Below are 23,341 nucleotides of genomic sequence, written 5' to 3'. Positions count from 1 at the left end.
GTTAAGCCACTTCTGAACCACAGACAACGTCAGAGGCGTCTTACCTGGGCTAAGGAGGAGAAGAACTGGACTGTTGCCCAGTGGTCCAAAGTCCTCTTTTCAGATGAGAGCAAGTTTTGTATTTCATTTGGAAACCAAGGTCCTAGAGTCTGGAGGAAGGGTGGAGAAGCTCATAGCCCAAGTTGCTTGAAGTCCAGTGTTAAGTTTCCACAGTCTGTGATGATTTGGGGTGCAATGTCATCTGCTGGTGTTGGTCCATTGTGTTTTTTGAAAAGCAAAGTCACTGCACCCGTTTACCAAGAAATTTTGGAGCACTTCATGCTTCCTTCTGCTGACCAGCTTTTTAAAGATGCTGATTTCATTTTCCAGCAGGATTTGGCACCTGCCCACACTGCCAAAAGCACCAAAAGTTGGTTAAATGACCATGGTGTTGGTGTGCTTGACTGGCCAGTAAACTCACCAGACCTGAACCCCATAGAGAATCTATGGGGTATTGTCAAGAGGAAAATGAGAAACAAGAGACCAAAAAATGCAGATGAGCTGAAGGCCACTGTCAAAGAAACCTGGGCTTCCATACCACCTCAGCAGTGCCACAAACTGATCACCTCCATGCCACGCCGAATTGAGGCAGTAATTAAAGCAAAAGGAGCCCCTACCAAGTATTGAGTACATATACAGTAAATGAACATACTTTCCAGAAGGCCAACAATTCACTAAAAATGTTTTTTTATTGGTCTTATGATGTATTCTAATTTTTTGAGAGAGTGAATTGGTGGGTTTTTGTTAAATGTGAGCCAAAATCATCACAATAAAAAGAACCAAAGACTTAAACTACTTCAGTCTGTGTGCATTGAATTTATTTAATACACGAGTTTCACAATTTGAGTTGAATTACTGAAATAAATGAACTTTTTCACGACATTCTAATTTATTGAGATGCACCTGTGTATATATATACACTACTGGTCAAAAGTTTTGAAACACTTGATTAAAATGTTTCTTATGATCTTAAAATTTTTTTGATCTGAAGGCGTATACTTAAATGTTTGAAATTAGTTTTGTAAGCCACCATATTAATTTATTTCATTATAAAACTAACATTTAATTAAAATAAAGTTTTTGAAATTGATAACTTGGACCAAATAATAAAGAAAAGCAGCCAATAAGTGCCCAACAGAGATGGGAACTCCTTCAATACTGTTTAAAATCATCCCAGGGTGATACCTCAAGAAGTTGTTTGAGAAAATGTCAAGAGTACATGTCTGCAAATTCTAGGCAAAGGGTGAGTACTTTGAAGATGCTAAAATATAACAGTTTTGATTTATTTTGGATTTTGTTTAGTCACAACATAATTCCCATAGTTCCTTTTATGTTATTCCAGAGTTTTGATGACTTTACTATTATTCTAAAATGTGAAGAAAAAAATTATAATAAAGAATGAGTAAGTGTTTCAAAACCTTTGACCGGAAGTGTGTTCATGCACTATATATATATATATATATATATATTAAAGATGTATAAATTGACATCTGTCAAGCAGCAAAATATGTTGTAATTTTTTAATACCATAGCGTAATAATAAGCCTAACCATGATGCCTTAACAGCTGCTATGTTATCCAGTGAAATAAAAGAATAATAATCACATAACGACCTGTTGCATGTGGTACGGGACAGGTAGAGTGCTGACATCTAGTGGTCTTAACTTGAACACACAATGCACGCTTCAGACAAAATCAGTGATGGTGATTTTGCTGGCCCTGTCAAACCCTCCACACCCACCATAATTTTGAGTCAAATAATAATAATAATAATTTAAAATTGTTTAATGCATCAAGGTGACAAAAAGAACACGGAGACAGTGGGTTGCATCTGCAAAAATTTTTATTTTGCCTCATTCTAACTCTACTTTAGAACAGACAGAAACAGCAAGAAAGAAGAGGAGCTCAGAGCATAGATACAAAGCATAGGAGCAATATCCATACACAGATAAAAATAAAACCACATGCCCCCAAACTGCAAGGTGCATACCAAAATGCATTGGAAATATAAAAATACGTCCTCCATATTTACAGTCAACATTTAACATTAATCATATTTACAAAGGGCAAAAAGGCAACAATTACATTTGAAGTATACACTCTGTCATACAGGTTTAAGACTAGATTTGTATACTCAGTATGTGCAATGAAGGCGTAAGATTTCCATTTAGCCTCTTTGAAACATTCAAATAAACACATAACATTTTTGCAGTTCAATATTATTACACATGAGGACTATATCAATGGGTGAGACATTCAAATCTCAACAAAATCCTCACAGTAGCAGAGGCCACGATAAAGGGTGATTCAAAATGTAAAGCTCTTTAAAACTGCACTGATTTTAGTTTCACGTTGAACATAAGACAGTATTTAGTTCTTTAAGCAATCACACAGTTTTCCATTGTGTTATGGCAGAGATACCAAAGGGTACCTTCATAAAACTGACTGTCACAGATTCCTTTATGACAGCCACAAGTTTCATAAAAAAACTAAAAAAAACTTGACTTAAGTATTAAAACATTTTGATTATCAGTGGTTATCTCAAGCTGTACAATAATAATAATAAAAACATTGGACTGAAGTGACAGAGGACATCAAGAAAAATTATTTAGAACAAAATGAACATATTTAGTCATGATTAAGTTGTTACTAAACACCAACATCATTTTTTTCCCTTTCCTTTTCTTTTTTAAACATTACAAATACAAAACTGTAAAATCAACTCCAGTATTCATGTGGTGAATTTTACAGTGGTCAAACAGTTCTCTCAGGTAAACATTATAGACAGTCTTAATAAACATCAAAAAGATGTATTCCATTATCAGACAAAAGTATTTGCTCTAAATAATATTAATCATTTCAAATAAGTTTACTTTTTCAATATGTGATAACCGTTTGTTGGTGTTTTCATTCAATCTATATTCTGAAGCTTTCCTTCAATTCATTATAGCCAATATTTTGGATTCATTGAAAAGATACATTTTGACAGAATTATTCAGATCTGATTGAACATGGCTAGACATGTATAGGATTTGATGGTCCCTGTTCATTTTCTCTTTATATACAAGACTTTCTGTACACAGAAATAAAGATAAAAGAAGAAAAAAACTGTTTAACAGTTATGACAACAAGATCATGTAAACTACATCATCTTTCATTTAAAAAAAAAAAAACAGACAAAACAACTATCATACTTTTTTTGTGCATAAAATAAATATGCTATTTTTAGATGCTGCAAATACTAGAAATATATTATGGACACAATTTTAATTCAGTACAAAAGCCTCTGCCTTTCAAAAGTTAATAATAATAATAATAATAATAATAATAATAACATAAAGCCTTAATCAGCTGTCAATAAAAGTAAGCAGAGAAAAATAGATGTAAGAGAGGAAATATGCTGTCTCATAAATATGACTACATGAAAAAGAATGTGAAGGCACTTAAATCAATTAGTTTTCCAAGTGCAAAACAAGTGCAATCCAGTTTAAACTTATTAAGAAAAAAGCCAAGATGGCAAAGGAAGAAAATCCTGTTAAAGAAAGCTTAAAACCGTAAAGTACACCAGGCACCTGTGATTACACCTGCTGGAAAACATTCAGAGATTAAAAAGAGAGTCATTAAAAGAAAATAAGCTCTTTGGGGTTTAAGTAAAGATATGTTCTAAATGGACAGTCTCATGGCATTCTAGGAAAATCAAAACAAACACTCATGAACTTTCCTTCCCCCATCCCGCATAATGAAGAGCTGCAGGCTCACATCCATGTAATCAGAGCAGCGCCCACAACCGCCCACTTTTTCCCTCTCTAGTCTTTCAAACTCAGTGCTTGCTGGTCAAAAGGCGTTTCAGCAGCCATTTTATATATGATGGATAAATGGATAAATATGTTTTGTTTTCTCACAGTTCTCTGTTTACACAGTTCCGTGGGTGAACGTCATAGGAATGTATTTCAGGTGGGTTCGACCATGGTCATGAAACTTGTTGGTTCTTTATGATGGGGTCAGAAGACTCAGGATCTGTAACGATATGGGTCAACGAGTAGTGCAGGGTCATCAAAGGTCAGTGGAGGGGTCAGAAATATTCTGCTCCAGCCTCAGGATCCCACTTTCTGAGAGACAAAAATTCAGTTCAAAATTATTAGCATGCCACAGATTAAACATATCTGACCGAATAAGAAGTGCTGTCTGTGTGTGTCTCACCTTGAGTGGTAGTTTGGTTCCGGGGGATGGAGGGGGGCCGCGGACGTGTTACTGTAGCCTATGGGCTCTGGTTGGGCTTGGCTCAAGTACCTGTTCACGACAGCAGAATGGTCCTGCTCACGGTCTTTTAGGTTCTGTACATAATGTCGTGGCACCCCCTCCATCCTCTCCACACTCAGCACGCCCCCGTGGCCGTCCTCCACTGGGGCATCCTCGTCATAGAAGAGCAGGCTGCGGGAGCGGACTACACAAATATGCATACAGAGAAGAGAGTTAAACCATTTACTAATGTCAAACTACATCAAGATCAATTTGCTTATTCTTCATGTGTCTCTGAGCTTGTGAGCTGTGAGATGAAGAAAACTGTGTTTCTGACTCAGAAGGAGTGTACAGTATGTGACTGTGTCTGTGTGTTTAAGGGAGAAAGACAGAGCAACTCTTTTTCTTAATTGGACCAACATGTATTAAAGTTTCCATGATCTATGGTTACTACAGCAACCCAGTCGCTATCAGCCATGGACCGAGTATGTAGGGCCCTTGTGAAAATGGATGAGGCATTTGAAGCCCCTTTCAAGCACTGCTTTGATAGAGCCGAATGAGACACGGTTCTGTGTGTGTTAGTGCGTGTCTGTGTATGCTGTAAGGTTGAAAGAGGATTGTAAAATTAGCTCAAAGGGAAGTAATGATTTCAATCTAAGACTTTCTGAGATGTCTGAAAGTAATCTGAGGGTGAGAATGGACACAGACAGCCCAGGAGCTCCATTAATAACCAGTGCAGATCCACTTACTACTGTTGATAGATGGGCTCTCACTCTTTCATTCTCTTGTGAACTAAAATAAGTGCTATCAAAAGCAGTGCTATTATCTGCCTAGATATTTTACTAATATATATATATATATATATATATATAGGCTGTGAATTTATTTTTTACAAATTAATCGTAGTTTTCTGTGATTCCGTGATTAATCGTGGTACAAGGCACATCAAATACAAACATTAAAATATAATCATAAATATATTTACTTCATTCTTTGTCTCAAAGAACTAAGAAGAAATCTGTTAGTCATCATTTTTATTCATTTAAATATGTACATGTTAAAATTTTCTTTTTTTTTTTTGTCTTTTTTTTTGTGGAAAGACTTATTAAGACACATATTTACAGTTATAAATCTTTGATACAATTATATGTTTACATGCCAGAAAATTGGTGGACATTGGGCAAAATCTGCCATTTTCCAGTGGACTTTAAATTTTATCAAGACTTATTGACTTAAAAGTATATTACCAATACATTATTAGACACTATACATACAGATATAAAACAAATTGAATCCTTAAGTTCAATTTGCTGAAGTTTAAAATATCAAAACTATTATTTTCTCTGGCTGACGTTCAGTCTCTATCGCTCGGTTTTGCTATTGATACTAGTTCCAATGACAGTAAGTAAGCGTTTTCGGGTGATGCGAAGAGATACAGCAACTTGCCCGTATCTCTCCCACACCTGGCTCACCACCTGCGGGTGAAGTCTCCATTCTCTGTACAGTTAATTTGCTCCCGTGTTTATTATGCACCGGACCTGCATATCGAGCAATGAATAAGCACGCACTGCTCCACACAATCTGTTTCTGTGCTGGGATGTGCAGTCGAGTCAAGTGTATTTTTCCTGGAAATGTATATATTCCAATTTTAGCCAGAGGAAGTGGGGAAAAACATAAGTGAAGTTTCAGAAAGTGAAAAAAAAAAAAAAAAAAAAAAAAACAGATACTGAATTTATTGCATTTTTATTTTTTTTTAAGCATTAAACAGTTACCTATTAAATCACAGAAATCAACGTGTTAAATTACCCAGAACTAATATATATATATATATATATATATATATAAAGAGCCATTCTGTCTGAGTCAACATTGAAAATCTGGGATTCAAAATCTAATTGTAGGATTTTGGAAAAGTTAAAACAAAGAAACATGATGTAAGATGAATAAGAAATATTCAAGATTCACCACTACTTCTAGGTCACTAATCCAATAAGCAAATATGTGACATTGACCATGTTAACTCTTTTGTATGAAAGGTCAGGTTTCTTTGTTTCCATTGAAAAGCTCATGCCTGTTTGAGTGCATGCTGTAATTACAGGAAAAGAGATACTTAGGAATTCTGAAATTCATGTTAGGTTTTTAACTTCTTACTCCATTTTCTATGCTGATAATGTAATTTGTAATAATAAAAAACTGTATTAGATTGAAAAATGCAAAATAGATGCATTTTCACAAGTGGACTTTTTGAACTGCAATCTATGAATGAATGTCCAAAAGTCATCATATCACCTCAAGTCAATAGCATCATGTAACACAATTTTTTGTATTTTTATAATGCCTTTATTTGAACCTATAAATAAAAACATCTTTGCTCATATGCAGAGAAATGTAATAATATACTTTACATGTCATGTGCGCTACACAGTAATGCTTGAGTTTGTTTCATATATTAGGGGCAGGGATTAAACATACCCTGACTGGTGGTGTAGAGGTCACCTGAGGGCAGCGGTGCGGACTTCACCGTGTGTGAGGATGATGAAGATAAGGAGGAAGAGTAGAGGGAGAGCTCTGGCAGGCAGGGAGTGAGCGAGCCCAGCACCAACACAAAACACAGCACCACCACCTGGCCAGGAGGAGGAACCACACACACGGTGAGTACTCCGCCCCACTGCAAGCCTACTTTTACAACACCTGTTAGAGCAGCACTGACCAGCATCTACATGCAAAAGCATGTCAGACTAAGCTAAACAGACTAAAAAATACTAAATATTTTTATTAAGACAACACAGCACTCTGGTTTGTTTGGGGGGGAATAAACATAAGAAATATGTTTGTTTGTTTGTTTGTTTGTATGTGTGTACTGGAACCAGTGTGTATGCATGAGAGAGACTGAACTCTTGTGTCTGTGTCAGTATATGTATGAACAGTACATACCATGAGGCAGGTTCCGGTCTGCGTGGAGGCGATCTTGCAGGATCGAGGCACTTTCCCGCTCACTAGAGCTTGCAGTCTTTGCAACTGTTGGAGCAGAGACCTACAGGTGACACACATCGCAAAAGAAAAATTATATATAATGTCTTTAGTTTAAGTGATAGTTCACATGAAAAAACGAAAACTTTGTCAGCATTTATTCACCCTTATGTTGTTCCAAACCTACATTATTTTATTTCTTCCATTGATTACAAAAGGAAAATGCAAGAGAGAATGTCAGCCGCAGTCACCATTCACTTTTATTGCATCTTTTTTTCTGTTGTTGTTGCATACAATGAAAGTGAATGGTGACTGAGGCTGACATTCTGCCCAAAATCTCCTTTTGTGTTCAACAGAAGAACGTTAGTCATACATTTGAAGCTACATAAAGTTGAGCAAATGATGACAGGATTAAATTTTCTGGGGGGTGAACTATCCCTTTAATGTGATAATGTATTCCACAATGAATGCACTTGACTTTTGGCCTTTCATTTTCAGTGCGACACATGAACTGGAAACAAAAGCAAATGTGATTTTGAACATCTCCTTCTTGACTCATTATTAAATTGGACTGCCAAAATGTCAAATAAATGTATTTCAGAGATGATAACTGGATGCCACTCACTAAATTAAACATACAACGAACATAGTGAAGTCACGACAACAATATAGCATAGTCTATTAGAAGTGTTTATCATTAAGTACATACTATATTATATTCTTTAAAATGTGCAATTCAGTATACAGTAAAAAGTATGCCAGTATTTCCCACTAACTGTGCCTATGCATCTAATGAGACAGAATTTAGTAATCATATAAAGGGTCATAGAGCTCCCTCTAGTGGACGAGCTAAGACTAAGATGTAAAGTCACATAATACAGAGAGCCACTAGTAGAATTTTACCTTTGAGTAACATTCAGCTTGTAATTGACATTGATTTGGTCATAACTAGGCTACTCTTTTCCACAGCAGAGTCTGTGGTGAGACCACTGTGCCACAACAAGAAGGCTTCAAATTGTTTTGATGTGAATGCCATTAGGCGTGAGAGCTACTTCCACCACTAGAGAGAGCCATTGCAACATGTTGCAAAACAATAAACAAGACCAGTTATTAACTGTCATTTCGCAGACACTTTTATCCAAAGCGACTTATAGCACGCTTAATAACATGGACAATCCCCCTGCACCAACCTAGGGTTAAATGACTTACCCAAAGGCACAGTGGTGATAAGTCATGGATCAAACATTACGGGGTTCAATCGTGCAACCTTTTGGTTATCAGCCCAGAACTTTAATCACTAGGCCACCCCAAAAGAAACTTGTATATCAGTTCTCACAGACACAAAGTGCAGAATTACTCATATTGAGTGCTGCTGAATAGTCTAGTTATACAAGAATGCTCTTAGCAGTAGAGATATTCTACCGTCCTACTGAAATAGAAGTAATCCTCTCACTTTGATTATATAACCAGTGGGTTTCTCCAGATTAATATACAACCCACCCACCACACAACACACAAACACAAACTTCCCCCTGCTGTCTCTTTGAATTCTCCTAGCTGACTCTGAGGGTTCAATGCTAACAAGAATCAGCAGAGAGCCAACACACACACACTCTTTATCCTGTAATGAAGGGCAGGCAGGCACCGTGCTGTGTGGTAGTTAAAGAGTGTTGTTAATAAGGGGCCTGAGCCAATCCTTTAAAAAACTCAGATTACATTACTCAACACTTATACACACATACTGAGACTCCCCTGTCTCTCTCCTGCTAACACACTCACATAGAGCACTGATGGCTTGTGCATTGCTACAAAAAAGCTACAGTAGCCCCAAATGATAGAGAAACAGAAAGAGAAAGAGATCCCTGTTGAAAGGAGCAGCACTGCTTGTCACCAAGGTATGATATATTTTGTATACTGGTCTCTGGCATGGGATGCTGGTATGTTGGTGTTCCACTAGGCTAGCTTAAAGGAATGTAACCCTAACCCTATTTTATTTTAAAAATAAAAAAGCAAAAATCGTGGCACTTACAATGGAAGTGAAAGTGGCTAGTCCATAAACATTAAAATAGACACTGTTGGGGGCCTGGGTAGCTCAGAGGTAAAGATGCTGGCTACCACCCCTGGAGTTCACTAGTTCGAATCCCAGGGCGTGCTGAGTGACTCCAGCCGGGTCTCCTAAGCAACCAAATTGGCCCGGTTGCTAGGGAGGGTAGAGTCACATGGGGTAACTTCCTCGTGATCGCTATAATGTGGTTCGCTCTCGGTGGGGTGCGTGGTGAGTTGTGCGTGGATGCCACAGTGGATGGCGTGAAGCCTCCACACATGCTATATATCCGCGGTAACGTGCTCAACAAGCCACGTGATGTGCGGATTGACTGTCTCAGACGTGGAGGCAGCTGAGATTCATCCTACACCACCACGAGGACTTAGAGCACACTGGGAACTGGGCATTCCAAATTGAAAAAAAAAACAAAAAAAAAGACACTGTTTCAAAAGTATAGCCACAAAACATGAATATTATTCATGTTAATAAATATGAGTGTTTTCCAATATTACAACTCTGTTGTCGTGACGTAGTAATGCCAGTAAATCCCTGATTTTATCACACTAAATCATGTTAAAGTGGTACAATGGCTGCATCCTAAACCAAAGGTATCTTCCATGTTGCCTCGCTGACCTATCAGTCAATGACTTAACAGATAGCGTTTGCGTACAAAGGTACCTCTGGAAACTGTTTTCGGACAGGCTTCCCAGGCAGCACTACGTCACATCGTTGCTAGGATACCAGAATTCATTAAGTCCAACCAAACCACAAAGATCTAATAATCTAGAACAAAATCAAGAGAGTTTTGGTGATAACCAAGTATATATTTAATAACTACAATACTACTTTCACACTAGAAATGGAATCAAAAGTTGGAAGAAGTGAAGGAAAAAAAAAACCCAGCAACTTCAAACTAGCTCTTTGGCCGCCATTTTCTTTCTTTAGTTCAAACGCTGTGTAACCGCACGCACAGGATTCTGGGATTAGATAGGCAGCGAAGGATACATCACTTCTGCCTTAAAAATCTATCGGATGAAGATATCTCAGTAGACCGAATGTAACGAGAACATTTGGATTCGGACGTGCCTTGGTCACTTGCTGCCTCTGTATACAGCTTCCGGAGGCAGCATTTTCCTGGTTTCAGACACAGACAATATTTACATCTTGTGGCTCTACTTTTGAAACTACTTTTGTATTTGAATGTATATAGACTGGCCCCATTTACTTCCATTGTAAGTGTCTAACTGTACCGGTGATTTTTTCAGAATGGCATTACAAACAACCCAACTTTTGACATGGAAAGAAAATACAGAGAAACGTCAATGATGTTACAAGAGCAATCTCTCTGTCTAGAGGCTTTTGACACAAGCTGAATTATTGAGCAAATGATAATGCCTGTAAAGGCAAGGCAATCTGTTTATTCATATACAGAGGAAGCACTTCAATAAGGTTTTACATTTAACCCACAAGAAAAGAGCTGACTTTGATAACACCCAGTCCCCCCTCGGGCGTTCTCTCTTTCTGTTTCTCCAAACAGTAGGAACAGAAAGCACCCTGTTGACAGTGCCCATGTTCTTACTAGGCCACCCAGGAGTGAATGAAAAGGTGCTGCTCTATATGATTGGAAGGGAAGGTTAAGACCTGTGAGCATCTGGACCGACTACGAAGAGGCTGCTGCATGCACCTACCGCAACACGGTTACAATTACATTTAAAATCCCTCTATAAAATGTTCACTGTTATTAAACGCATGCACACATATGGTATCTCACCTGTTGGCATTCTCGAGTGTCTCAACTTTTTTCCACAATTCATTGTTCTCCGAAGTATAGTTCTCCACTCTGTAGAGGAGACAGAAAGAGAGTGTTATTCTACCACACTGTCACAATGACAGACTGAAAGACATAAATAAACTTGTTTCCCTTGTTAACTTTATGACCCTTGAGCTCTGATCTAACATCATAAAATCAAATGCACATGACTTCCTTTACAGTAATGACAGCAAGATTGTGGAAAAAGTGTGTATGAGTGTGTCCAGTGTAAGTCCAGTCTCTCCAGCTCACTATCCAAACCCTGATATCCTAACAGCAGCACAGAAGGGAAAATGACTCATGCAAATGCACACACATACATACATCCTCACACCCCAATGAGTGCATGGACTACAGCCATTGGCCACATTCACACAACAAATCCTATAAAACAGCATGAAGGATATTGAGTATTTTGCAGGAAGATTGTGTGCTGGGGTGAGAGAGAAAAGAGAATTAAAGGAGAGGAGGTCAAACAGAAAGTGAGAATGATGAGAGACAGACAGAAGACAGCCATGCAAGTGGAAGCTAGACAAACACTTGAAGAAATAGAGAAGAAAAGAGAAAAGATGAGAAAGAGTAGGAGAGGTACAGAGCAAATGAATAGAGTGGAATTACCTTTTCTCCAAACACTCCACGTATTCCTTCTTCTTCCTGCGACTCTCCTGTGCTGAGATCTATGAAAAAATTAGTCCATGAGAAGATTGAGAATATGATGATATGACTCGATATTAAAGGAATAGTTCATCCAAAAATTGTTATTTTGTTATAATTTACTCAACCTCATGTGGTTCAAACCAGGGGTTGCGTTAACCAAAAGTTCTCCATCATTTACCGATTTTTTAAACATTGACAGATAATTCCAAATGCTGACCATCATTCTGACAGATTAAAAAGAACAAGAGAATAATTTTAACCTAGTGCATCAGTTTTGACTTCACTCTCTCACACACACTCCTGCTGTGTCTGTGTGTCCTGTTTATTCCCTGGTATTAAGATGTGTTAAGATGTGTATTTACAGGCACCATCCCCATTAACACCAGGTAATATGCGTCTCTTTTGATCAGTTGTGTTCGGATTTCAGGGAGAGAGACTGAGATTTCATGACTGCATACATTAATCATTACGTCCGTGTGTTAATGCATGGTAATAAAGTGCAAAAAAGCACAATATCAAAAAGAAAGTGCTTTGTTATTGCTGATAATACTTACATTTAATCTACGGGCAAACATTACGTTTAGAGCAGAATATTCAGTTATTTTAGTGGAGTACCTGTAACTCAGCTTCAGAGATGTGTGTGCTTCTTATCTATGACAATTTATGTTGATATCAGGCACACTAAATAGTTCAATGAACTTGTGCATGTATGCGAAGCGGCTGATTGACAGTCAAAAAATCTCTTAAATAGACCTATCCACTGCATATAATGTACAGTATATGCCATTATAATGGATGCTATGCCACTGAATGTAGCCTTAGTACATATAAAATAAAAATGTATGATGAATAAAATTAGATCATGGTGGAAATTTTACAACTCAGTCCGTCAGAGAGATGGATAAAGATTTTTTCTAGCGCAACCTTTGGTTCAAACCCATATTACTTTCTGTCTTATGCAGAGCACAAAAGGAAAAATGTAATGAATATCCCAGTCCATCTACTTAATTCAATGGCCGTTGATAGTGTTTATGCGAGAACTTGCATTCTCATTGTACAAATACATTGCAAGTTCATGAACGTGCAACTGATGTCAAGATTTCACTAAAATTGACCTACATTTCATGTTGTTTTTCACCAAAACATATTGTATCCCTTCAGAAGACTTGGAATATGATGCATGAGGCACACATACTTTTATGATTCTTCTGGGTGCTTCATAAGCTTTAAAGTGAGTCACTATCAACTGCCATCGTACTGAGAAGATGGACAGGGATATTCATTAAATGTTTTTATTTTAGTATTCTGCAGAAGAAAGAAAGTAATTTGGCTTTGGAACAACATGACAGTGAACAAATAATGACCGAATTTTCTATGTGAGCTATATATTTTTTGGGTACGCTGTTCCTTTATTACTGTGTTGTCATGAGCAATACCTTGTTTTTGATTTTCCGACGCACTCGTTTGAGGGCTTTCTCCTCAGTTTTGGTGAGGGGTAGTTTGCTGGGGACGGGATATCCCTCAGCGATCAAAGTTCTCTTCTCTTCCTCTGTCAGCATCAAAGGGCCTGATGTTCCCTGCAACTTCTGCATAAAAACACAAATGTGTAGATGTTTGCATGTTTTAGGCATTTGTATTCCAAGTAACGATATTTCCATTTATATTATACATAATGAGCATTCTGCGTCACATTTACAAATGACTGATGTATAATGTGTAATGTATTGTGTGTGGCTCACATGTGGGGCGGTGAGGAGAGGGGACGAGGAGATTGCTGCGGAGGTGCGGGCCTGTAGCCGGGCAGGACTGGAGGGAGGCAGTGAATGTGGGCTCTGCAGGCGTGCAGGGCTTAATGGTGGCAGCGAATGTGGGCTCTGGGATCCATCGCTGTCACTGCCATGGCTACTGGGGGGAGTGGGCGGTAACCGCAGGTGCTCTTCTGTTGGGGTAGAAAGAAATAATCTTGAAGCACCTGAAACATCAGTGACTCTTGTTTGCCACTGGCATTAACAGCTGAACTCTTAATGATCAGTTTTAATTCCAAACAGCACAATACCTGAAAATATGCCTGCTTGTCAATAAACTGAATATCTGGCATATGCCAGACTAGTGAATGGTATACTCAGACACATACAAACTCACCAAAACAGTCAGTGTTAAAATGGCCAATGAATCTTTAAGCGACACCAAGCTAAAGTGAGAATCAGAGAAGTTCCTGAGTGAGAGAAAGTCAACCACTCTTCTGTTTTCCATCCATTCACGTGTCATCAGGAAACACCAATAAGGCCTGATCCTTTGAGTATGGTTTTGGACATTGAACACACACATGCACAAAGCTGCTAAGCCTGGCGGGTTTTGGAATTGATCATGTGTTTGGTTTGGCCAGGACCCAACATACACACAACACTACTTTAATTCAGTTTTTTTTTTTTTCTGGATGAGCAGGATGAGAGGACGTCATACTGCCAGACAGACAATGCACACATCAGGCTTGCAGGTGTTACAGGTTTCTTGCCATCAGCAGATGCATTTTCATCCAAAGTGAAGTACAGTAAACAGAGGGGACTGTTTACCCACCCAGTTACTCTGGAGCAACTTTGGGTTACATGCCTTTCTCAGCAACACAATGATGAAATCAAAGTAAGATTTTGATCTTAATGATTTTCCAATTCTTCTGTTACCCCAACTTGAACCTGCAAATTTACCGTTACGAGCCCAGATTATAGAAATTTGGCTAACACCACCAGCTTCACACATTACTGTTTGCATTAAATACTAGCGATGTGTGGGTACACAGTACTGGATTCAGTTAAACTGTCAGCTTTAGACCTGACTCAAGCAATGGGTCTGACCTTCGACCAAACGCTAATGTGGACACAAAAACACACACACACACACACACAAAAAAAAACACTAATTCAGACGTGCATACAAAAAGTGGTACAGGTGTAACCTGCAATTGTTACAATAAATATCTATTTATACTTATTTACTAATATCTAACCCTTGAGATCCCTTTAGTTGGAGTAACCTATTGTATTCAGGTTTATTCAGACATGTTAATCAATCATTTTTTTTATAGTGCACAAGCATACAGTATATAAACATGTAGGATGTGGTAATTGCATGCTAAGAACAAAAGAAACATCCTTGTCATGTCAGAATAATCTAAAAACAACAGCTCCTAAAAATAATGTAAAAAATTACTGCGATATTTAAAGAATATTCATACTGAAACTCATGGATTAAAAAGCGACTCTCAGAGATTGTTTTCATCATTAGGCCTTTCAGAATGGACTAAAGTTGAGATCTCAGAGATTGTCAAATGCATGCAAAAGTTATAAAAAGAAATACTCATACTAAGCCTCATTTCCTCTGGAAAAGGAACACACCATTACAGTATTTATAACCCTGAACTGAACTGACCTTAGAGCAGGAGAGCAGGATAAAAGAGAGCTAATTTGCTTAGTTTTGACATCTTTAAACAGGGGTGGAAGAACTGCAAGCCATTGTGGAGACTAAATGCTGTAAAAATTTTAGTCATGGGATTTTTTGCATTAAATTTATAAGAGAGTAGAGAATGACATGAAAGTTGAAAGAGAGAGACAGAGAGAGAGAGAGATGAAATGGAATCGGGACATGGTTCAGGCCAGATTCAAACCTGTATCCCTGTGAGCCAACAGCTGCATCACATCGCCGAAAAACTGCTTTTATTTTTATTATGCATACAACATGTGATTGGCAAATTGCTGACTGTGTGTTAGTGGCACTCCGACTGAATAAATCACTCCATACAGGTGACCGTTTAGACTGAAAGTAATATTCTCAATCGACAGTAAATCACTTACAATGGAAATGAATGGGGGCCAATCTGTAAATGTTAAAATACTCACTGTTTCAAAAGTATAGCCACAAGATGTAAACAATATGCGTGACATTATGAATTACATCCAATTTAAAACATTTGTTGCCATGACGATGAACAGTAACTCTGTAAACCTGGCCAAAAAGTTGATTTAAACAACTTTACGTCTTAAATAATACACGAGTGTCAACTGAACAATTAATGGAAGTGCTTTTATAAGATGTTATGCTTCACATTTCTGCCTTTAAATCCTCAAGAAATTGGCTCATTCACTTCCATTGTAAGTGCCTCACTGTAACTTAGATTTTTGAGGAAAGGAGGGACGAGTCAAAATTATTTTTTGTGGTAATCAAAATTATGCCACAAATGCTGTTGATTGAGTTTAAAGGCATAGTTCACCCAAAAATTAATGTTTTTTATGATAAATTCTTCTCCCTGCCCAGTAGTTGGCGATATGCACGAAAAATACAAATCGCCAAAAACAAAAGAAGAAGAGTGTGAAAGTGAAAGTGCAGATGTATAGTAAAAAAGGACTTAAATATTGATCTGTTTCTCACCCATACCTATCATATCGCTTCTGAAGACATGGATTTAACAACTTAAGTCTTATGGATTACTTTTATGCTGCCTTCGTGTGCTTCTGGAGCTTCAGAATTTTGGTACCCATTTACTTGCACTGTGCGCATGGACCTACAGAGTTGAATTCTTCTAAAAATCTTCATTTGTGTTCAGCAGAAGAAAGAAAGTCATGCACATGTGGGATGGCATTAGGGTGAGTAAATGATGAGAGAATTTTCAATTTTGAGTGAACTATCCCTTTAACTTGGTAGGAGAGATTTCACACCTACCTGTAGGAACACTGAGGAACTGGTTCACCTCTATGGGTTCTGCTTTAATGGCAGGAACAGAGTTTGTGCTCAGACTTTTGGAGCCCTAAAACAATAAAAACAAACACACACCAAAACAACCATTAACATAAACCACACAACAGATGCTTATACACTGGAGGATGTTTGAAAGAAGCATCCTGTATGTGAATCCACTATGCAGGCTGGAGGAATATGCAGCACAGAGACAATATTTGGCTTTATACAAGAGTCTTTGATGAAATTTGGCTGCTTTGCTCTTTAGTATTTGATGATATGTGATGGTATTGAACTGTTTTAGGGAACTGGAATAAATGTGCTCCATGCTGGATGTCTGAGACAGTAAACACAGCTGAAGGCAGACTCAAACTGTTTACACTGACAGAGCAAAGGCTACCTGCCTGCTAACCACACGCAGTCTGGCCAGCGACCAACAATCATGCACAGAGAGAGGTGGCATGAGCCTCAGATCAGAGGGGCTGCTGTACACTTCACTTATTCAGAGTCAGCGGATGTATTCCCCATGAACTTGAGCTGGTAGAGGCCTTCACACTACCATCTGAATAACACATATACTGTATATGGTAGCACTAAACAATATTATACAATGTGAGGTCCGTTCTTTCCATTCTAAAAGAATTGAAATTTAGTATAAAAGCACTTGGACGCTTTACTATTTGTTCAACTCCATTTGTCTGTGATACCAACCGACTATCAGTATGTGCTATGCTTGACGACGTGCAACAGTTGATTTTGCTTTAGTTTTGTTTGGAACTATTTTCGTTAGAACTAGACAAAATAAATTGATATATTTTTTCTCAAATGTAAGCTACTCGATATAAACCTCTTGTTATATAAAAACAGTATTTCACTTGCAATCATGCTGTTGTACTGAATATCAGCCACTTTTGATCATGTGATATTGCTTAAGTAGATGTACATCATTGGCTGAAAGGTTGTTAGTCCATATGTTGTTGCTTACAATGCTGTAAGGTCAAGACCCTTCACTGTGACTTATCAAGGGTCGCTGTATTATGAATGTTTCCCTATGCCTGTATGTGTGTGTGTGTTCATATTGAATATTACAATAAAAAACAGATCCATAAAAATAGAATCTTTCCAAAGTGCCTATGCACACATCTTTCAAATAGCTAATAAAATGTACTTTCCTCCCCTGCTAGTCAAGCTTCATTAAAACTAAACTATAGCAAAATCAGGTCATACAATGTTGTAGTTGGAATACTAAGTTGGACTCTTAACTGTCTGGCTCCTTTAAGGTTCCGAGGTGGCCTCAAGAGGTTCCAAAGTATTGCTTGAGGATTATGTAATATATGCAGACCATGAATTATAGTTATTATGGTGTGTCAGTTCATAATGGTATGTTATATATGGTTTATGTTTATCTGGTGAGAGCTGCTCTTCCTGTTGCACATGATCTGACTGTGAGGATGCTGTCCAGTGCAGCTGCACTGACAGTCTGGCAGATCCCAGTGGGACTTCAGAACAGCTTTACGCCATGTGTGTCTCGCTGCTCTTCTTAAATAAAGGGCATGTCGATTCGGAATATTATTTCATCTAGCCTTCTTGACAGAGCTCTGTTGCTAATTTTGAGCACAGAACATTCAAGTGCTTGTTCTGTGTGCTTGCTTATTTTGGTGAGAAGTATCTTCAAACAGCAAACAGCTGCCGCAGACCTGCTCCCTGGAGAGGGCAGAGTTTATGGAAGCTGGCGGAAAATCTGGCCTGTTTTAGAGTGAAGTCAGAGAGAGGAGAGCATTTCCATGGCTCTAATACTCAAAGTGGATTTGCTGCCAGATCCGAGAGAACTCAGCAGCCACACACAACTAATCTACTCTCAACTCAACACTGATGCTGCTGGAGCTGATCCCCATGCTTCAGCGAGTTCAACTCTTCACACACACACACTCATACTGTGAACATGCTCACTGGGCAGAGAAGTGTAGCAAACTGCCAGTTGAGCAAAAGAGCAAAGGAAGCATATGTGTCTGTGTGTGTGTGTGTGTGTGTGTGTGTGTGTGTGTGTTTCATTGTCATACTAATACAATGGTCCCTCTGGTCCACAGTGTGTGCAAGGTTCATTGTGCATCCAGTTTCAGTTTGAGTTTCACATGCATCCATTGATATTCTGTCAAAACAGCTGTATTGTGGATAGCATTTCCATAATGGATATACAGTAATGAAGCAAGATTTCCCTGGTTGATTTAAAACAAAGCTTTCAGGGTTTCATCTCATTTCCATGGCTTTTACAGAATTTTTCCAGTTGTTTTGTAAATCGTGATTACAAAGTAAAGATTTTTAAAAATTATTTTATAGTGATTGCAGGGGCAGATATTTCATTTTTATGAACCGATCCATGAAATTAATAGATTGAACCAATTATACTTCAAGGGTTAGTTCACCCCAAAATGGAAATGCTCTCATCAAGTACTCACCCTCATGCCATCCCAGATGTTTATGAATTTCTTTCTTCTGCTGAACACGAATGAAAATTTTAAAAAGAATTTCTCAGCTCTGTATGTCTATACAGTGCAAGTGAATGGTGACCAAAATGCTGAAGCTCCAAAAAACACAAAGGCAACATAAAAGTAATCCATAAGATTCCAGTGGTTTAATCCATGTCTTCTGAAGTGATCCAATCAGTTTTGGATGAGAAAAGATAAACATATAACTCCTGTTTTACTATAAATCTTGACATCAGCAGTCTCTTTTTCAAGCTCGATTACACAATTCCTATAGCACCATCTCAAGCACTAGGAAGTGTAATCAAGCTTGAAATCATGATCATGCCTTGAAACTGCAATAGCAAGATGCACAGTGAAACAGGAGTTATATTTCGTTCTGTGCTCACCCAAAATCTATTAGATAACTTCAAAAGACATGGATTTAACCATTGGAGTCTTATGGATCACTTTTATGCTGCCTTTATGTGCTTTTTGGAGCTTCAAAATTGTGGTCACCATACACGTGCAACTGTATGGACCTACAGAGCTGAGATATTCTTCTATCAATCTTCGTTTGTGTTCTCCAAAAGAAATAAAGTCATACACACCTGGGATGGCATGAGGGTGAGTAAATGATGAGGGAACTTTAATTTTTGGGTGAACTATTCCTTTAAATCTGAAGTGTGCAATTTCTTTAGCACTACCATCGCCAAAAAGAATTGCAAGAATAATCACTGTTTTCAAACAGATTACAGAAAGCTCCCCCCATCTTCCACTGATTGTGCAGACAGACAGTCCCGCCCCAATCTCACATCATTGGTTGAGACAATGTTGCTGTGTTGGGCTGGACAGGACCCCTCAAACAAACAGAGAAGTGTTTTGATAGTGCCACAGTGACATTGTTACACTTTTAGGCTAAATCAACATAGAAATAGCTTATTTGTAGTTGACTGCATATTAATCTAGGATATGAGAAATAATTTGAATTTAAAAAAAATACATCAGCTTTATTAATAAAGAGTAAATGTCTCCTAAAAGACTCCTAAAAAACTTTCTGAGATTTCTAACACAAGCTTAACACTCACAAGGAGCATTATCAAAACAATGAAAAAGCGTTTTTGAATAGAGCATAACTAGAAACATTTACATTCACTAAAGAAGTTTCCATAACTTTACCCTGTCTTTGTATGATTTTATTCATTTACATGACTTTTTCAGCCCTGGAAATCACAATTTTAAAATACACTGATATTTCCAGGTTTTCCATGAACGCTGAGCTTTCCTCTAAAACATATGTATGACCTCCATATTGTTAGTAGTATGAGGACCACTAAGAATCAACCAATGTACACACAGAAAAAGTGTGCGGTGCTGCTGTAATCTGCTCTCACCTTCTCCCCTGTGTGGTTCCTCTGTGGTGGGGGGGCAAGAGTGAGGGGCTGTGAGCAGGTGCTGGTGTTGACCAGAGGAGGTGCTGTATCTGGGCTGATCTCAGACATCCGGCTTGGCTCCTGTTTCACTAGAATGGCTGTGAGATTCTGACTGAACGACCACATCCCCTCCAAGTCTGGGGAGAGAAATAACAATCTTAAACAAACAGCAAACACAAGAAAAGGGCTGAGAGTGTAATATATATGATTTTTCAATTATTATTATTTGTAGTGGGACTTGGTACAATACAGCTGCAAACAAATGCTGCTAGACCTAATTTTTCTGAACTATTTTGGCAATGACTTTGAACTGGTCTCATTTTTAGTTCCCCTGAAGTTCACACAGGTGTTCTAGTGTAATAAAAACAGGTGTAGTTAATCACATTAATATGGACAAACTAACTAACATTTGGCAGCCAGAAAGTATCCAAATACTTTTTGTCTTCATTTTTAACCGTTTATCTTTTAATTTATCATTTCAAACCTAACAAACTTCTTTTTGTAGAATGTATGTTCTTTTTGTAAAGTGTGCTTGAGATATCTTGCTGCAGAATAAAGGCCACTTTGTTTTATCTAATGCAATGACATGCATGCATTTTTAAGTGTCTTAATAGTTTGTCTTTGGGGCCACTGTATCTTCAGTAAATTATAGGAATGCTTGAACTTGAGGTGATAAAATCAACTAAAATCTCCAAAAATACACATTACAAAAATATGCCAGAGTCATACGAATGAACAGGTGAGATAATTAAATGTATTAATTAATGGCAATTAATGGGATTGTTATGGATTTAGATTGCAGATTGTATGGATCTGTGTGCTGTTTTCAAAACCAGAATCAAAGCCTTCTGGCCCAAATGGGTCTTAACATTTCATGCAGGATTGTGATGGGGCACATTTTAATCAACAAGCAAATCTTTCTTGAAAGTGACAAACTTCACACTACAGACTCCATGAAGTGAGTTTCATACAGATGCTGTTATGATGCAAGTGAGATCTACAAACTCAGTTTATGACCTGAAGGTTAATGCAAACCAGCTTCTCTTTATACAGTTAACACAAAAGCCAGGTAAGAGATTGGTGGGGGCAGTTGGGGTGGCTAGAGAACAGCTTTACATGCCTGGACGCTTCAAAGAGGAGAAAAGTATTGCGTATAAAGGGAGCCCTCATTATCATGTTGCCCTCCGTAGCATTTATTTGCAGGCTCCACCACAGGATCGATAAAACATTATGTGGCCTTGTAAAGGAGGATGGTAGGTTTTTCATGTTAGTGGTCTGTTGTGGAAGGATATCAGCAGGAGTCTGATTACAGCAGAAGAGCAAAGCTTTTTAGGAGTTCTGCTGTTTGGAGGAGAGGGCTGGATTTGATACTTTTAAGCTCTCTGCCAGTGGGGAACCTCTGTGTAAAGGCACAAACCATCAACTCAATACAGCAGATTAGACCATAAGAGTCTCTCCTTCACCAGCATGCAATAAAACAAACATGCTCTTACGCACATTCTCTATTGTAAAAAAGGGATCAGCCTACTATACAGCTTTCTCAAACCTGATAAGACCAAATTATATGTACTCTTTCACAGGGTCTGATATATCAAAGGAGTCATCTCTGTTTCTCCCTTTCAATCTTTTTGTCGAAATATAACAAGTCTATACACAAAAGAAACACAAGCCATTATAAACATTTTAAAGAAATAATTGATCCAAAAATTTAAAATCTGTCATTATTTCTTTACCCTTATTTCTTCCAAACCCATATGACTTTCTTTATTTTGTGGAACACAAAAGGAGTAATTTTATACGGATGTCCAGTTCGCCAATCCAATGCCAGTTCAGTTAGGACAACTCTCAGAGTAGTTTATAAAAGATTTAACCTACTCAGTTAATGACACTGAGTAGGTTTGGTCTTGGCGGACTAGATCTGCTTAACGCAGTGCTTGACATTAGTTAATATGCTTCTACTGTTGAAACCTGCTGCATCTGAGACGAGAGACATGCTGCTGAACAAAATCACTTAACTCTTTCTACGTAAAGCAGATTTAGACCTGTGCAGCTGGGGAGGAGGAGGGTGAGAGGTATGCAAGACTGCACTGCTGAACTTGAATTGAAGAGTACTGTTTTTATGCGTTTTGACAGAAGGGTGTATGTAGCATGGAGGAGGGCGGGGCCAGGCCGGAATGACGCACGCCCAGACCCCAATCAGCCTGATGAGGCGAGCGAGGGATAAAGGCGACCGGAGACGGCAGTTCAAGAGAGAACTATGGGTAGCTGCCCTGTATGTGTTTATGTATGTGTGTTTTTGTTTAAGTTTATCATTAAACTTTATTTATATTGTCAAGCCGGTTCTTGCCTCCTCCTTTCCCTTTTAACCCCTTTACATTGGTGCCAAAACCCGGGAGGGAGGAGGGATGCCCGTTGTAGAGTCCTCGACACTGCCATCCGCTGGGGGACGGAGTAGCCTGACCACCCAGACGCGGGGAACGGCTGCTGTCCGCGAGGCGAGGAGGGACTGGACTCCCCGACCGCCTGGAGCGATGGAGCCGCTGCCAGGGGCGGAGGAGTACCCTGCCAGCCGGCAGAAACATGGAGGGGTCAAGAGAAGACCGCCATCTGCGAGGGGAGGAGGGAATCGACTCCCTGACCACCTGGAGCTTTAGGGCCGCTGCCAGGGGTGGAGGAGTGTCCCCACGGGCTAGCAGAAACACAGAGGGGGCGTTCTGTCTGCTGGGGGTCGGAGGTTTGACTCCGGTCCGCCCAGGGAGAAGCGGCTGTCATCCACCTGAGAGGGTGAAGGAGTGATCAAGGAAAACGCGACGATGCATCAGATAACCAGTGAGTGAGTTTCTCTTTTCTCTCTCTCCTCTCTCTCTCTCGCTGTCGCTCCGTGTTGGCCTTTCCCTCGCCTTTTTTTTCTTCTTTTTTTTTCTGTCTCCTCCCAGGTCGAAGAAGGCGGGGATGATGC

The 23,341-nt window shown here is 38.7% G+C and overlaps 1 protein-coding gene across 2 annotated transcripts in view; it reads right to left on the bottom strand.

Moving 5' to 3' along the window:
* Positions 1-1,871: 1,871 nt before the first annotated feature.
* LOC127416727 (cyclic AMP-responsive element-binding protein 3-like protein 1) overlaps positions 1,872-23,341 on the bottom strand; it is a 38,305-nt gene continuing 16,835 nt past the window's right edge. The window contains exons 3-12 of one of the 2 annotated variants that reach the window (XM_051656230.1): positions 20,344-20,519; positions 16,473-16,557; positions 13,499-13,698; positions 13,196-13,345; positions 11,721-11,779; positions 11,064-11,132; positions 7,213-7,312; positions 6,751-6,901; positions 4,240-4,483; positions 1,872-4,148 (exon numbers count right to left, since the gene is read on the bottom strand). In XM_051656230.1, coding sequence (XP_051512190.1) covers positions 4,112-4,148; positions 4,240-4,483; positions 6,751-6,901; positions 7,213-7,312; positions 11,064-11,132; positions 11,721-11,779; positions 13,196-13,345; positions 13,499-13,698; positions 16,473-16,557; positions 20,344-20,519 — 1,271 coding nt within the window. In that variant the 3' untranslated portion in view covers positions 1,872-4,111. The remainder of the gene's footprint in view (positions 4,149-4,239; positions 4,484-6,750; positions 6,902-7,212; positions 7,313-11,063; positions 11,133-11,720; positions 11,780-13,195; positions 13,346-13,498; positions 13,699-16,472; positions 16,558-20,343; positions 20,520-23,341) is intronic. The other variant, XM_051656238.1, reaches the window with a different exon arrangement.

Source organism: Myxocyprinus asiaticus, chromosome 2 (assembly GCF_019703515.2).
Source record: "Myxocyprinus asiaticus isolate MX2 ecotype Aquarium Trade chromosome 2, UBuf_Myxa_2, whole genome shotgun sequence".
NCBI lineage: Eukaryota > Metazoa > Chordata > Actinopteri > Cypriniformes > Catostomidae > Myxocyprinus > Myxocyprinus asiaticus.
The sequence above is the reverse complement of the archived record's forward strand: the minus strand, read 5'-3'. Positions and strand labels throughout refer to the sequence as shown.